Raw genomic sequence first — 12,799 nt, forward strand, 5'->3', positions numbered from 1 at the left:
AGCTCCAGGGGTGCAGTTTGCCCTCATGAGGAAAAGACAGTGAGAGTGCAACCTACTGCCCCGCCTTCTGTCCTCCACCGAAGGTCCTTCCAACAGCACCAGTAAGGACAAGCCATTCACTATGTGCCAGGCGTGTGAGCAAAAAGAGCCCTTTCATACCAAAGTCTCTTCTGTGCTGTTATTTTCTGTTAAAATATTAACATCTTAGCATTAAGACAATAGTAAACATTGTGATTAAGAGCTCAGCACTGGAGCCACACTGGCTCAGATCCCACGCTTACCAGCTGTGTATCCTCAGGCGACTTACTTAACCGTTCTTGGCCTCAGTTTCCTTATCTGCAGATTGGGGCCGACAAGAGTCCCCATCTCGCAGACTATACTGCCAAGTGCCGCCTGGCAGTGTTGTCATTTTAATCACTAAATGTACTCTAAAGGTCTGAATTTTACTCCGGAATGATTTGCCCAAACACTCCTTTCTACCAGGCAATACACAGATCATATTAAACTTCTTTTATAAGCGTCCATTAAAGTTTTCTGCCTCTTTTTCTGCCTGGCCTCAAGGCATTTCCTTGTGTCTACACCAGAGGTCAGCAAACGACAGGGTGGCGCCAAAGCCAACCCAATGCTGTGTTTGTAAATAAAGTTTTACTGGAACACATCTACATTCTCTCGTGTACGTACTGCCTGTGGCTGCTCTCATGCTACAGTGCAGACACGGGTGGCTTCAGCAGAGATCATGTGACCTACAGCCTGGCCCTTTACACAAAGAACTTCCAACCCCTTGTCTAGACTTTGGGTCCCTCTGATTCACATCCAGCTGCGTTAGGAGGGCAGAGATACATAACATTCAGGATTGCCTGTGTGAACCAAGCTTCCTCCCAACTCGGGGCTCTCCAACGCCAGCTCTCACCTTTTCCCTTCACCGCATAGTCGGAAGGCTTAGTACCTGACGTGGAATGGTCTGGGAGAGAAAAAAAAAAGTCGAAGAATTAAAAGGCCTTTCAAATTCATAGTCTAATAGCCACTTTGGACATTTTCCTCAGTTGTCATCATCTTCATGTCTTTCCTGAAATCTAGAATTATTGAACCCTGGGCTTCATTTCTTCCTGCAGATAAGCAGAAAACGGCCTACTCACTCCACTTCGCAGAAGCTAAGTGCATCGTGGGCAGCTGGTAGCTGGGAAACGTACACAGTAAAGCAAACCGATGACCAATGAGACCAATGTGTATATCCTACAACTTGGGTAAAGTAAGCAGAGGACCCCTAGAATTTGCGACAAAAGGGGAAACATTACAGTTATTAGGGGTGGGGAACCCACATTGGCCCAGGCCCGATTCTTGGGAGGGGCCTTGGAGGGAAGGAAGGGGGCCAGTTCAAGGGCAGAGTGCACTGGACCCCCTGGGAAGACAGAGCTGGCAGTGAGATGAATAGACTAACGTGGCCTCGGGTTTACTTGTGTGAGGGTCAGAGGGCACACAGAGGAGACAGGAGGAGGTCAGCGGACAGCTGGACATTCCCCTGAACCTTTACAAGTGTGCCTGCCCAAGAGCTGTCCTGTGGTGCGAGCTTAGTGGGGTATCAGCAACACGGGCCTTGTACTAGCTGTGTGACCTTGGACAGGTTACCCGACCTCCAGAGCCCTCGCTAGACCCAGATATCAAAGGTGGAAAACTCTTAGGGCTTCATGTTGACATAATGGAGGCAAAGGGCTCAGGGCAGGGCCAGCTGTTCAGCAAGGGCACAGTGATGGGAGACCCACCCCAAGGGAGGCGGTGGGGTGGGAGGACGAGGACTTCACCTCCCACCGCCAGCTCCGTGTCCAGGACAAGGATCCTGAGTACTCGGGTCAAGCTCGTTGTGGGCAGAGACAGAAGCCATTCTAGACATCCAGCGGGACCAGGGAAGTGAGGGGGCTTAGCTTAGTCTCCCAGATCTTCCACTCTCTACCTTCTGATTTCAACCATGAAAACCGAGTGCAGTCCCTGGAAAGGCGAGGGGATTGGGTGGAGGGAGGGAAGCGGAGGTGACTGGATGGTATAACCATCTCGAATCGCCCAGCCCTGATGACCGGGGTCTTGGCTCAGAAGGGTCATCATACAGTGGCCAAGATGCTCAGGGAGCACGCCTCCCATCCTTGCCCTCCTGGAGCAGGCCTGGCACACAGGAGTTTTGGAAGCATCTACAGCAGTCTCTTAGGAACAGAAAACTAAGCTTATACTCTGTTTAGACTTTAACCACATGTGTTCATCCCTGTGTTCTTGATGGTCCTGTGATATATAAAACTCATTCAGCAGTTGAATTACTTTCCCGCCAGGCCCTCCCCTCCCCACCTTGGATGGTTTCGTTTTGCTGTTAGCACTTTCTTTACATTTGGTACTTACTGGGTTATGGTGTCATTTATTCCTTGACTTTCAATGTTTTTTCCTTTCTCCTTACTTTCTCATAATGATATCTTATAATTTGTGATTTACTTGTTCTGTGAAATCCAAATTATGTTAGTAATTTGAGGAAAAAGAATACTATATTTTCATGGTTTTCAGAAGCATCTCTATTTAACGGATTCTTTTCTGAATCAGGCAGGGTCCTAATCATTAATGAATACACAAATTTGTTTTACTTTAGAAAGTTTTTGGTATTCACAAAAGAGAGTCAGAGTCTTATGGTCTCCCTGAAATGCGCCTCGAAGAGCTCAGATCTGTTCCGTTCAGAAGGTGTCAGGAGTCTGCCTTGGCACAGAACAGCATGAACAGCTTTGGGTGACCAGAGAGGAGCTTGTTCACATCCGTTTCTTCAGCGAGCATGTACTGAATCGCTGATCCTTGCCAGGGAGCTTATGAGCTGCTGGGATGAAAAACACAGCTTCTGACCTCAGTGAATCTCCTGGAGAGGTCCGTGCTTGAGCTGAACCTGAACAGTTAGCATTTTGGGTAGTGTGCCAAGACAGACCTCTGAGAAATGAGCACTTTGATGACGAGAGAATCTGGAAGGGCTGGTGTGGGGCTGCAGGCAGAAGAGCAGGTGGAGATGGACGATCGCCTGGGGAGAAGAGGGGCGCTACCTCCGCCCGTCACCCCCTTCCCTAGCCAGGCGGAGCCTCCAGACCGACAGAGACAGCCCTGCAGTCAAGGACCTCCTACAGCCTGGTGGAGGCCTTATATAAGCAAGTAATCACAGTGTGGCATGTTAGTTACTAAAACGAAGGTTAATAGACAAGTGACTAACTGCTTGGAAAGAACTGCAGAAATTTCCATTAAAACAGCGACGTTAGAACCGAGTCTTAAGTATCCTGTAGGACTTCAGGAAGAGGAAAGCCCTCGAGTTCCAAGGAGGAAGTGAACGAGGATGAGGTGAGGGGGCGGGCAGAGGCCAGGCCACCCACGGCCTTGCAGGATGTGCTAGGGAACGTGATGCTCACCCCGTAGGCCAGGGAAAACCAATGTGGTAGAGAAAGGGGGTAAGAATATTAAGGACAAATCGTTCAGGCATGATTAGGAGACAGTCAGATTGAAGTTAACAATTCCAGGATTGAGTTTGGGGCTTTATAACCAGTTGCAATCAGCTATCGCTTAGGATAGGAAATTTTCCACTTAAACGCTACTTTTGTCCCTAATCTTCCCACTTTCCTCCAAGGAACAGTAAGTTTTGGTTCATAGAGCCTAGTTGACTGATCTGCAGCCTGGGACCCATGAGCGTGATAATAAGAGTCTATGAGCCAATTAATAGTTGAATAAACACCAACAAGTTTAACATTTACCTGCAGTAAGGCTGGACAGATTCATTAAAATGCTGTGCTGCTTTGCTTTCCCCAGGAATTATATCAAGTTATTGCAGTAACTGGTTATCTTAAGCAGCTTCGCTGTTCATGACATCACGAAATTTATTGACGAAGTACTGTTTTAAAACACGGAGTCCATGTTGGGGGAGACATTGTAATTAAAAAGACCTCTGGTGGGCAAAGGAGGGACTTCCCTGGCGGTCCAGTGGTTAAGACTCCATGCTTCCACGTCAGGGGACATGGGTTCGATCCCTGGTCGGGGAACTAAGATCCCATATGCCACTCGGTGCGACCAAATAAATAAATAAAATCTCTGGCTCTGAAGAGTTTAGACATCCAGCTTAGTTGATGAGTGTGTTATGTTTGAAAAAAAACAAAAATAAACCCTTGGGTACCTAATTGAGCAGTATTCTGCAGAAATAATTTATGAAATTTTTCATAAATTTCTATACAAATGTACATTTCCCTAAAGAGAATGAGAGTTTCGTAGCACATCTGCATCTCAAAAATGTATATAGTTACATAAAAGACCATTTTAACAACTTTTTTTTTTTTTTTTTTTTTTTTTGCGTACGCGGGCCTCTCACTGCTGCGACCTCTGCAGTTGCGGAGCACAGGCTCCAGACGCGCAGGCTCAGCGTCCATGGCTCCCAGGCCCAGCCGCTCCGGGGCATGTGGGATCTTTCAAGACCGGTGCACGAACCCATGTCCCCTGCATCAGCAGGCGGACTCTCAACCACTGTGCCACCAGGGAAGCCCAACTTTTATATTTTTATAGGGATGCATTCACTGGGTGTTGATCTTGGACTTCTTGGGGTTACACGGAAAAGGTAGAATTGCATTTTGACTTTGATTTTAATTTAGGGTTTCAATGGACATTAAAAAGGTGCAAGACTTATTAATGTTTAGTCTCTTTTTTAGTGTGTTTTTCTACATTCAAGCTGTGCCTTACAGGAGATATTCTTAAATTGTCCACTGTAACCTCGGGCTTTCATGTTGCATTTCTGCAGGAGCTTAAAATAATTTGATGCATGATGTTTTTCCCCCAGAGTTTCCTCTATATACTAGTGAGCCATTTGGGTGTTTTAGTGAAGTTATGAAGATTCATATGTAGTATGTTGCTCTTACAGAATTATGAAGTTTCACGTCGCAAAACGGAAGTTTAAGGAAACATTACGCCCGTATGACGTAAAAGACGTCATCGAACAGTATTCTGCTGGTCACCTGGACATGCTGTGCAGAATTAAAAGCCTGCAAACACGGTGAGCAACGCGAGGGTTACTTGTTTTACAGGAACAGGCACAGAAACTGTCTGAGAGGAACGTCTCCCTAGTAGAGAAAACTCTTGAATTCCATGTTTCTAACTCTTTTTTTAGTGAACAGCTGGACTTTTGCGTTGAAACGTAGATTTTACTTAAAAGTAAATCAGTCATTAAAAGCCTCAATGTATCGACAGTGTCTCAGTGTCTCACCTGTGAAAATGGGGTATTGGCAGTGGCTGCCTAGGGTCTTGGTGAGGATTGAATGAGTTAATGCAGGGTCACCGAGTGCTCGGGGAGTGTTAATGGTTGGTGCTGCTGTCATTTCCGTTATCGCCTGAATCCTAACCATCCTTCAGAGGAAAGCTAGTCTTTCTCCTTCGTTAAACTTGACCCACCATCCAGCCCACAAAGACAGACCTGTCCCTCCTCTGAGCCCCTAAAGCGACTAGAGTCCACTGCAGGGAGTAAAAGCGCGGCTCACCTTGGAACACTGTGCCGGAGAGTCAAACTGAGGACCCAGGGTTGACTCTTATACTGCTGCCCTGTGGGAAGCTTGTTCCCCTGGCCCTGGACCCAGTCTGGGCCCTTCCCTTCATGCCTGTCCTGCACGGGGCTAGATACACACCGTCTTGCCAGGGAGCATCTTCTCTAGTGGTTGAAAGGAATGAGTTCGGTATGTTATTTCAAACATGTGTTTGATTGTGTCATCTTGAAGCCAAAATATTTAGTCAGTTTCATTTTTTTTAACAGCCTTGCTTCACTATCAGGCCCCAACTACCAGCATTCGACTGAACAGTTCTTAAAACACAAGGACTGAGGCTTCAATGTTTGTCTATGCCCAGAGCACACTTAGCCCAGGGTGAGGCATATACTAGGCCCTTGGTAAAATACCTGTTGATTTCTATAACATTAGTTACAGAAATCACGGGTTTTTTTGGTTCATTTCATTCAGCAGGTAAGTATTGAACCTGCAATGTGTGCTGGGCACCCTGGGCACCCAGAGATGAACAAATGACCCAGTCCTTGTAGAGTGGCAGTTGAATGGATTAGATGTCATGACTGCCTGTACCCCTGTGCACACAAAGTAAACTGGAAAGTTGAGTCAATATTCCTTATAATTCAGTTCTAAAACACACAAAAACGAAGAGAGTAAGTGTCCAATTTAGGCTGACTAGGTCTCCTTGGAAATTGTTTTAAATCACCTGTGATCCTGTTACAGTCTCTGCGCAGGTAGCCAAGGTTTTCCAAGTCCTTTCACAGAACTACCTAAGGCTCCCAACGTTTTTGTTTGCTTGTTTGTTTATTACAAATGTAATTGGTCTTCTTTTATTTTTCTTCATAGTGATAGGGTCACTAGTTAAAATACACTGTAAAATCTGCAATTTAAATTTTATTTCATGCTGCATTGTAGAAATAGTTTACATAAATAGTGTCCATTTAATCATTTAAAACAAAGGTTAAATGTAAATTAGGATCCTGTATTTATTCCTATGATTATTTATGATTTTCTGATAAAGTTTTATTTTTCTGAGGGTGAAGGAATTAATGTTTTTTAAAGTAAGATACCTTTAAACTAAACTGATAATTTCCAGAAATCAATTGACCTGGAGAGAATGCCATAACATTACAAACAGGATTTTTTCATTTAACATATGTTTGTTCAATTGGTTTTGTTGTTTCTTTGTTTTTATTGACGTATAGTTGATTTACGATGTTGTGTTAGTTTCAGGTGTACAGCAAAGTGATTCAGTTATACGTGCATTTATATCTTTTTTTTTTTCAGATTCTTTCCCCTTATAGGTTATTGCAAAATATTGAGTATAGTTCCCTCCCAATGTTTCTATAAAGTTCAACTGCTGCAGAATTTGCGGAACTAATCTGGAGTTTCTTGCCTATGTGCTGTGTGTATACTGTCCAACTAGAAATCCTGAGATGGAGACTACAGCTTTCTTATCTGCTTATCTTCCATATGTCAGATGTATGATAAATGGTCACTGAAAAATCTGTTCTATTATTAACATGAAATAGTCATAATTATGATTTTGTCATTTTTAAGTGGTTGAATTCAAGAAACACCTGGTCAGGGGTGGAAACAGACAAATTACTTGGTAGTTTAGGACATTTTTGCCTCCAGAAGATCAGCCATAAGTGATTTCATCATGGACTAGAATAATGAGAAAATTAACCTTGTGTAATTTTCATGTGAAGAAAATAAGCACGTCAGCTGGAAGAAGTTCATTTTTATTTCCTCTTATGTAAATAGAGATGATTGTATTTTTCTTTTCAAAACCCTTCCTTCCAGCCTAGGGCAGTGTCCACCACTCATAATCAGATCTCTTTCTCTGCTAGTGTGGATCAAATTCTTGGAAAAGGGCAAATCACATCAGATAAGAAGAGCAGAGAGAAAATAACCGCAGAACATGAGACCACAGATGACCTCAGCATGCTCGGCCGAGTGGTCAAGGTTGAAAAACAGGTACAGCTCAACTAAACTGCTTAACTTCTTAGCCAGATTTTTTTCCAGTTTTATTGAGATATAATTGACGCATATCGCTGTATAGGTTTAAGGCATACGACATAATGGTCTGACCTCCATATACTGTGAATGATGACCACAGTAAGCTTAGCCTCCATCATCTAATAGAGACACAATAAAAAGAAAACAACTTGTTTTCCTTGTGATGAGAACCCTTAGGATCCACTCTGTTAACACCTTCCTGGGTACCACGCAGCAGTATTAGCTATAGTCATCCCCTTGTGCATCGCACCCCCAGCACTTGTTTATCTATAACTAGGAATCGGTACCTTCCGGCCACCTGCCTCCGGTCCCCTCCCTCCACCCGCTGCCTCTGGTCACCATGAATCTGATCCTTTTTCTATGTGTTTGGGAAGGGGGTTGTTTTTTATCGTAAATTCCACATAAGTGAGATCATACAGTATTCGTGTTTCTCTGCCTGACCTATTTGACTTAGCATTATGCTCTCCAGGTCCATCCCTGTTGTTGCAAATAGCTGGATTTCCTCGTTTTTTTATGGCTGAGTAATATTCCATTGTGTATATTTATATATACACACACCACAACTTATTTATCCATTGATCTGCAGTGGACACTTGTCTCTGAGTCTTGGCTATGAACATGGGGTTGCAGACATCTTTCTGAGTTAATTTTTGTTCCCTCTGGATATAGTCCCAACAGTGGAAGTGCTGGATCATGTGGTAGCTCTATTTTTAATTTCCTGAGGAACCTCCATACTGTTCTCCACAGTGGCTGCACCAGTTGACATTCCCACCAACAGTGCAGGAGGGCTCCCTTTTCTCCACACCCACATCAGCATTTGTTATCTCTTATCTTTTTGATGACGGCCATTCTAATAGGAGTGAAGTAGCCAGAATTTTTTTTTAATCAAAACTGATTATAGGCAGTTGGATGTATTTTAGTGAGTAATAGATTTTAAAAGGAATAAAATCAAGAAAGAGCAAATAAATTAAATTTTCTTTATGCATAGATAGTGTTTCTCTAAAACACCTGGATTTCCATATAAGAAATAGAAAATTTCCTCTCATCAATTAATACTCGAACTGCAAACAACTATAGACTTCCAAGAGTAGAATAACAAAGATCTAGTTTTTATTTGTGTTTTGGTTATTTTCATTGTCTCTCTTATGTCAATTAAAAAAAAAAAAGCATAATAACTATGGTAGTGCACTGAATGTTTGTTGACCCTGAGAGTGTATCATCTCATACAAAGACAGTTTTTAGAAATCAAAATGCTCCCCCAATTTAATTATAAATATTCCAAGCATTTTATACCTTTATTTTTAAATTTAGAATCGCCTAGATTGATATCTAGGGTCTTTTTTTTGTTTTTTTGTCTGTACCGCACAGCTTGTGGGATCTAGTTCCCTGACCAGGGATGGAACCCGGGCCTCCTGCGGTGGAAGCGCAGAGTCTTAACCACTGGACCATCAGGGAAGTCCCAGTATCTAGGGTCTTGATTTCTTACAGAATCAGTTCCCTGCTAGGCAGCAGTAAAGTCCCAGAATGTCTTCAGAGAAGAGGCTGAGGAAGGGCAACCTGATCGGGGAGGAGGGTCTGGAAGTTGCTTTGTACAGCGCTTATATGGTTTTTGAAACATCAATTTTATCTTATTTTTTTTATAATTTATTTTATTTTATCTTTGCTTTGGGTCTTCATTGCTGTGCGCGGGCCTTTCTCTAGCTGTGTCGAGCGGGGGCTACTCTTCGTTGCGGTGCGAGGGCTCATTGCGGTGGCTTCTCTTGTTGCGGAGCACGGGCTCTAGGTGCGCGGGCTTCAGTAGTTGTGGTTCGCGGGCTTCAGTAGCTGTGGCTCGCGGGCTTCAGTAGTTGTGACTTGTGGGCTCTAGAGTGGAGGCTCAATAGTTGTGGCGCACGGGCTTAGCTGCTCTGTGGCATGTGGGATCCTCCCGGACCAGGGCTCGAACCCGTGTCCCCTGCATTGGCAGGCGGATTCTTAACCACTGCGCCACCAGGGCAGCCCCTGAAAATCAATTTTAAAGGCTGCGGAGGCAGAAGGGCGCCAGAGGAGACCAGGCGGACGGACGGCGGAGCGTCCTGCCTCTCAGCCGTCCGTTCCCGCCCTCACGGCTGGAGGGGGCATCCTGAGCTGGTGCCCAGTCAGGACTGCGTACGACTTGCCTCTCCGGCCTTCACTGTGCAGGCACAGCCGGACTTCTTTCTACATTCTTATCAACAGGTGTACGTTTTCCCCTCTTTCAGGTCCAGTCCATCGAGGCCAAGCTGGACTGCCTGCTGGACATCTACCAGCAGGCCCTGCGGAAAGGCTCCGCGTCGGCCCTCGCACTGGCCCCCCTGCAGACCCCGCCTTTCGACTGTCAGCAGACCTCGGACTATCAGAGCCTGGCCCCGCCCGGCGGCCGCCTGCCCCGCTCCGCCAGCGCGGGCCTGGCTCGGGGCCTGCAGCTCATCCTCACGCCTGGCGAGCTGGGCGCGCAGACCTTGTACGCGCTGAGCCCCCCGGCGGCCCCGGGGCCCGGGAGCCCGGAGGACGGCCCGGCAGCGGCGGGGGTGGGCGCGGCCCGGCCGGTGGCTCCCGCCACCCTGCAGATCCCGGCCCCGCTGCCCGCCCTGGGGGCCCTGGCCCCCGGCCCCGCGGGCCCGCACGAAGGCCTCCCCGACGTCTCCGCCCGCCTCGAGGCCGCCAAGGAGCGCGCGCTGCGCCAGAGCCTCGACCTGGACGGCGCGGCCCTGCTATCTGTCCGGCCCGCGGCGGCCCAGGACCGGGGCAAGTCGGCGTCGGTGCAGAACCTGATCCGGTCCGCGGAGGACCTGGACGTGCCGCTGTCGGGGAGCGAGTCCAGCGGCTCCAGGGGCAGCCAAGATTTTTACCCCAAATGGAGGGAATCCAAATTGTTTATAACTGATGAAGAGGCGGGTCAGGAGGAGACCGGGTCGGACGCCTTGCACGCGGGGCCGCCGGCCCGGGAACCCGCCCTGGCGTCGGACTGTCTCAGGACTGGACGGTCCCGATCATCTCGGAGCGCAGGAGCCACGGAGGCCCTCGGCCGGGCCCATGCCAGGCTGAAATGAGGCCCTCGCTCGCTTCCCTTGCCCCGCAGCCTCTCAGCCATACACGTCGCTGCATGAACTCTTCGGGGAGCCCTTCTCAAAAGTTGAATGCCCAAGAATCAGGAAGAGCAGGAAAGGCAGTGTCCAAGCCCGTTACCTTTTAATTGCATGACAATGCATGTTCAGGGGATGGCTGAACTTCCCAGGTAGGACAACATTACCCCTCATTCAGGAAGGTACCTCGCGTTAAAACTCCTGAGAAATCAACACTGCTGGTGCTGTGGTGTGTGTGAAAATGTCAAGGTCAGGTCGTTTATAAGATTGGACTCTGTCTTTTGAAATGATGGGAGTAAGCGCCTTCAAATTTCAGGCATTTCTGCTTTGTGGTAAAACACAGAATACAGTTTCAGAATTAGGCCATGACGTGCGTACACGTAAACATAGTATCAGCGGCCGATAGGGTGTCCAGTAAAGCAGAATTGGGGAATCACAGAAACGGCTGCCTGTCCAAGACGTACTTGCCAACCCGCTCCTATTCAGGCATTTTATTATTAATGTAATTTGAATGTCAGTTCGTATGCTTTTGGTGACTTAACGCTGTGGCCAGCAGCTTTGCACGTCATTTTCATGTTCTTTATGATGAGAATGTTCTTCGGTTAGAAAATGGGCAAACAGTGAAAGTCAAGGCCAGTGGGGCAAATAGGCTGACTCGGACACATCTGACTTCAGTGGAAACGTATTCCCTGACGGCTCGCTCCATCAGCTGTTACACAAGCAAACCAAGTCCTGAGAAGCGGACAGCCGGCCGGGCAGGGCTGATCCGTGTGTCCTGCAGCGCTCTCCACTGCAGGCAAGTGCGAGAGGCTCTTCCCACGGCTGATACACACGCAGGATCCTGGGAGCAGACGTGTGAGTGAGACGGGGATGGAAAAGGCTTGAAAAGAATCCAGACACGACACCGGGAAACAAGTGAGCTCAAGAAAATGACTTCCCCCTCCAGGGCCGTGAGACGGAGGGAAACAAACCAAAAGGGAAGACCTTGATTTTTTAGAAAACGAATATTGCTAAGGAATTCAACTACCTAAACATCCCTTATTCTTATATATAAGCAGAGAATTTTGAAAGGCATTTCTTTTTTAATATGCCCTGAATGTCTTTTGCTATTAGGTAGTACATTTTGCATATGGAAGGCTAAAACTAAACGTCCTTTACTTTTTATACTGTAGTGCACATTTTCTATTCTTCCCAAGAATGTTGCCCCCAATCTGAAATTACTGGCTCAGTTTCCTGGTACAAACATTTTATGGTTCAAAGTCAGGTAACACTGGCAGGGTCTGCGAATCAAAGCACTTAATAATATAGCATGGCAGCAAAAAGACCAAGGGACACCAAAGGAGAAATGTATGTACCAGAAAGCAAGCAAAGTTGACCGCTTGTTAGAAACCAGCCTCGCTAGCCCAGACCGTCAGAACTTCAGCCAAGGTAACGGCACCCAAAGGGCCAGGAGAAGCGAGAGAACACTGGTTAAACTCTCACCACAGAAGGACTTAAAAAGGAAGAGTTTTTTCCTTGGCGGTAGTGCTGCCTCCGGGAAAACTTTCCCAGCGGCCAGGAGGACCAAGCAGGGCTGTCGCCGGCCACCCAGAGGCCAGAAGATGCCCTGACACCCGCCAAGTCCCTCCCAACTCTCTCCCCAGCCGGGTTTCTCCACCCCAGACTCCCCCCCGCGACTTTTCTTCTCCACAGGCTTATGGACTCCCTGCCACAAGTTCCCTTCTGGACTTCACCAGCCGACATCCCCAAGTAAACCGCTTCTCCACTCACCGAAAATGCGCTTCTCAGCCTTTTAAGACCCTGTCCTTTTTGATAAACACTGAAATTTGGCAACATTCCTCTTCTCGCCCCACCGGGATCCTAGCACACTCCCCCGGAGCGTGTCATTCAGAGTGTGCTTGGGTGCTGGAGATATGCAGAAGAGAGTCTAAATTTTACACTCCAGTTAAGAAGAGGTTCTCAAGCTTTCGAAGCCATTATTTTCATTTTCGAAACATAGAGTGTTAGTAAAAAGTATTAAATGCAATGTTTCATCTACCCATGTCTCCACTCAAAGTTGTGATCCATCCTCCCAAGGAGGTTGTACACAAGAACACACACACACACACACACACACACACACACACACACACACACACA

The 12,799-nt window shown here is 46.9% G+C and overlaps 1 protein-coding gene across 5 annotated transcripts in view; it reads left to right on the top strand.

Moving 5' to 3' along the window:
* KCNQ5 (potassium voltage-gated channel subfamily Q member 5) overlaps nucleotides 1-12,599 on the top strand; it is a 577,457-nt gene extending 564,858 nt beyond the window's left edge. For all 5 annotated transcript variants that reach the window (XM_029224298.1, XM_029224301.1, XM_029224302.1 and 2 more), the window contains 3 exons: nucleotides 4,907-5,038; nucleotides 7,388-7,514; nucleotides 9,797-12,599. In XM_029224298.1, coding sequence (XP_029080131.1) covers nucleotides 4,907-5,038; nucleotides 7,388-7,514; nucleotides 9,797-10,627 — 1,090 coding nt within the window. In that variant the 3' untranslated portion in view covers nucleotides 10,628-12,599. The remainder of the gene's footprint in view (nucleotides 1-4,906; nucleotides 5,039-7,387; nucleotides 7,515-9,796) is intronic.
* Nucleotides 12,600-12,799: the final 200 nt, after the last annotated feature.

Source organism: Monodon monoceros, unplaced genomic scaffold (assembly GCF_005190385.1).
Source record: "Monodon monoceros isolate NGI ecotype Baffin Bay Population unplaced genomic scaffold, NGI_Narwhal_1 Super_Scaffold_15, whole genome shotgun sequence".
NCBI classification, from domain to species: Eukaryota; Metazoa; Chordata; class Mammalia; order Artiodactyla; family Monodontidae; genus Monodon; species Monodon monoceros.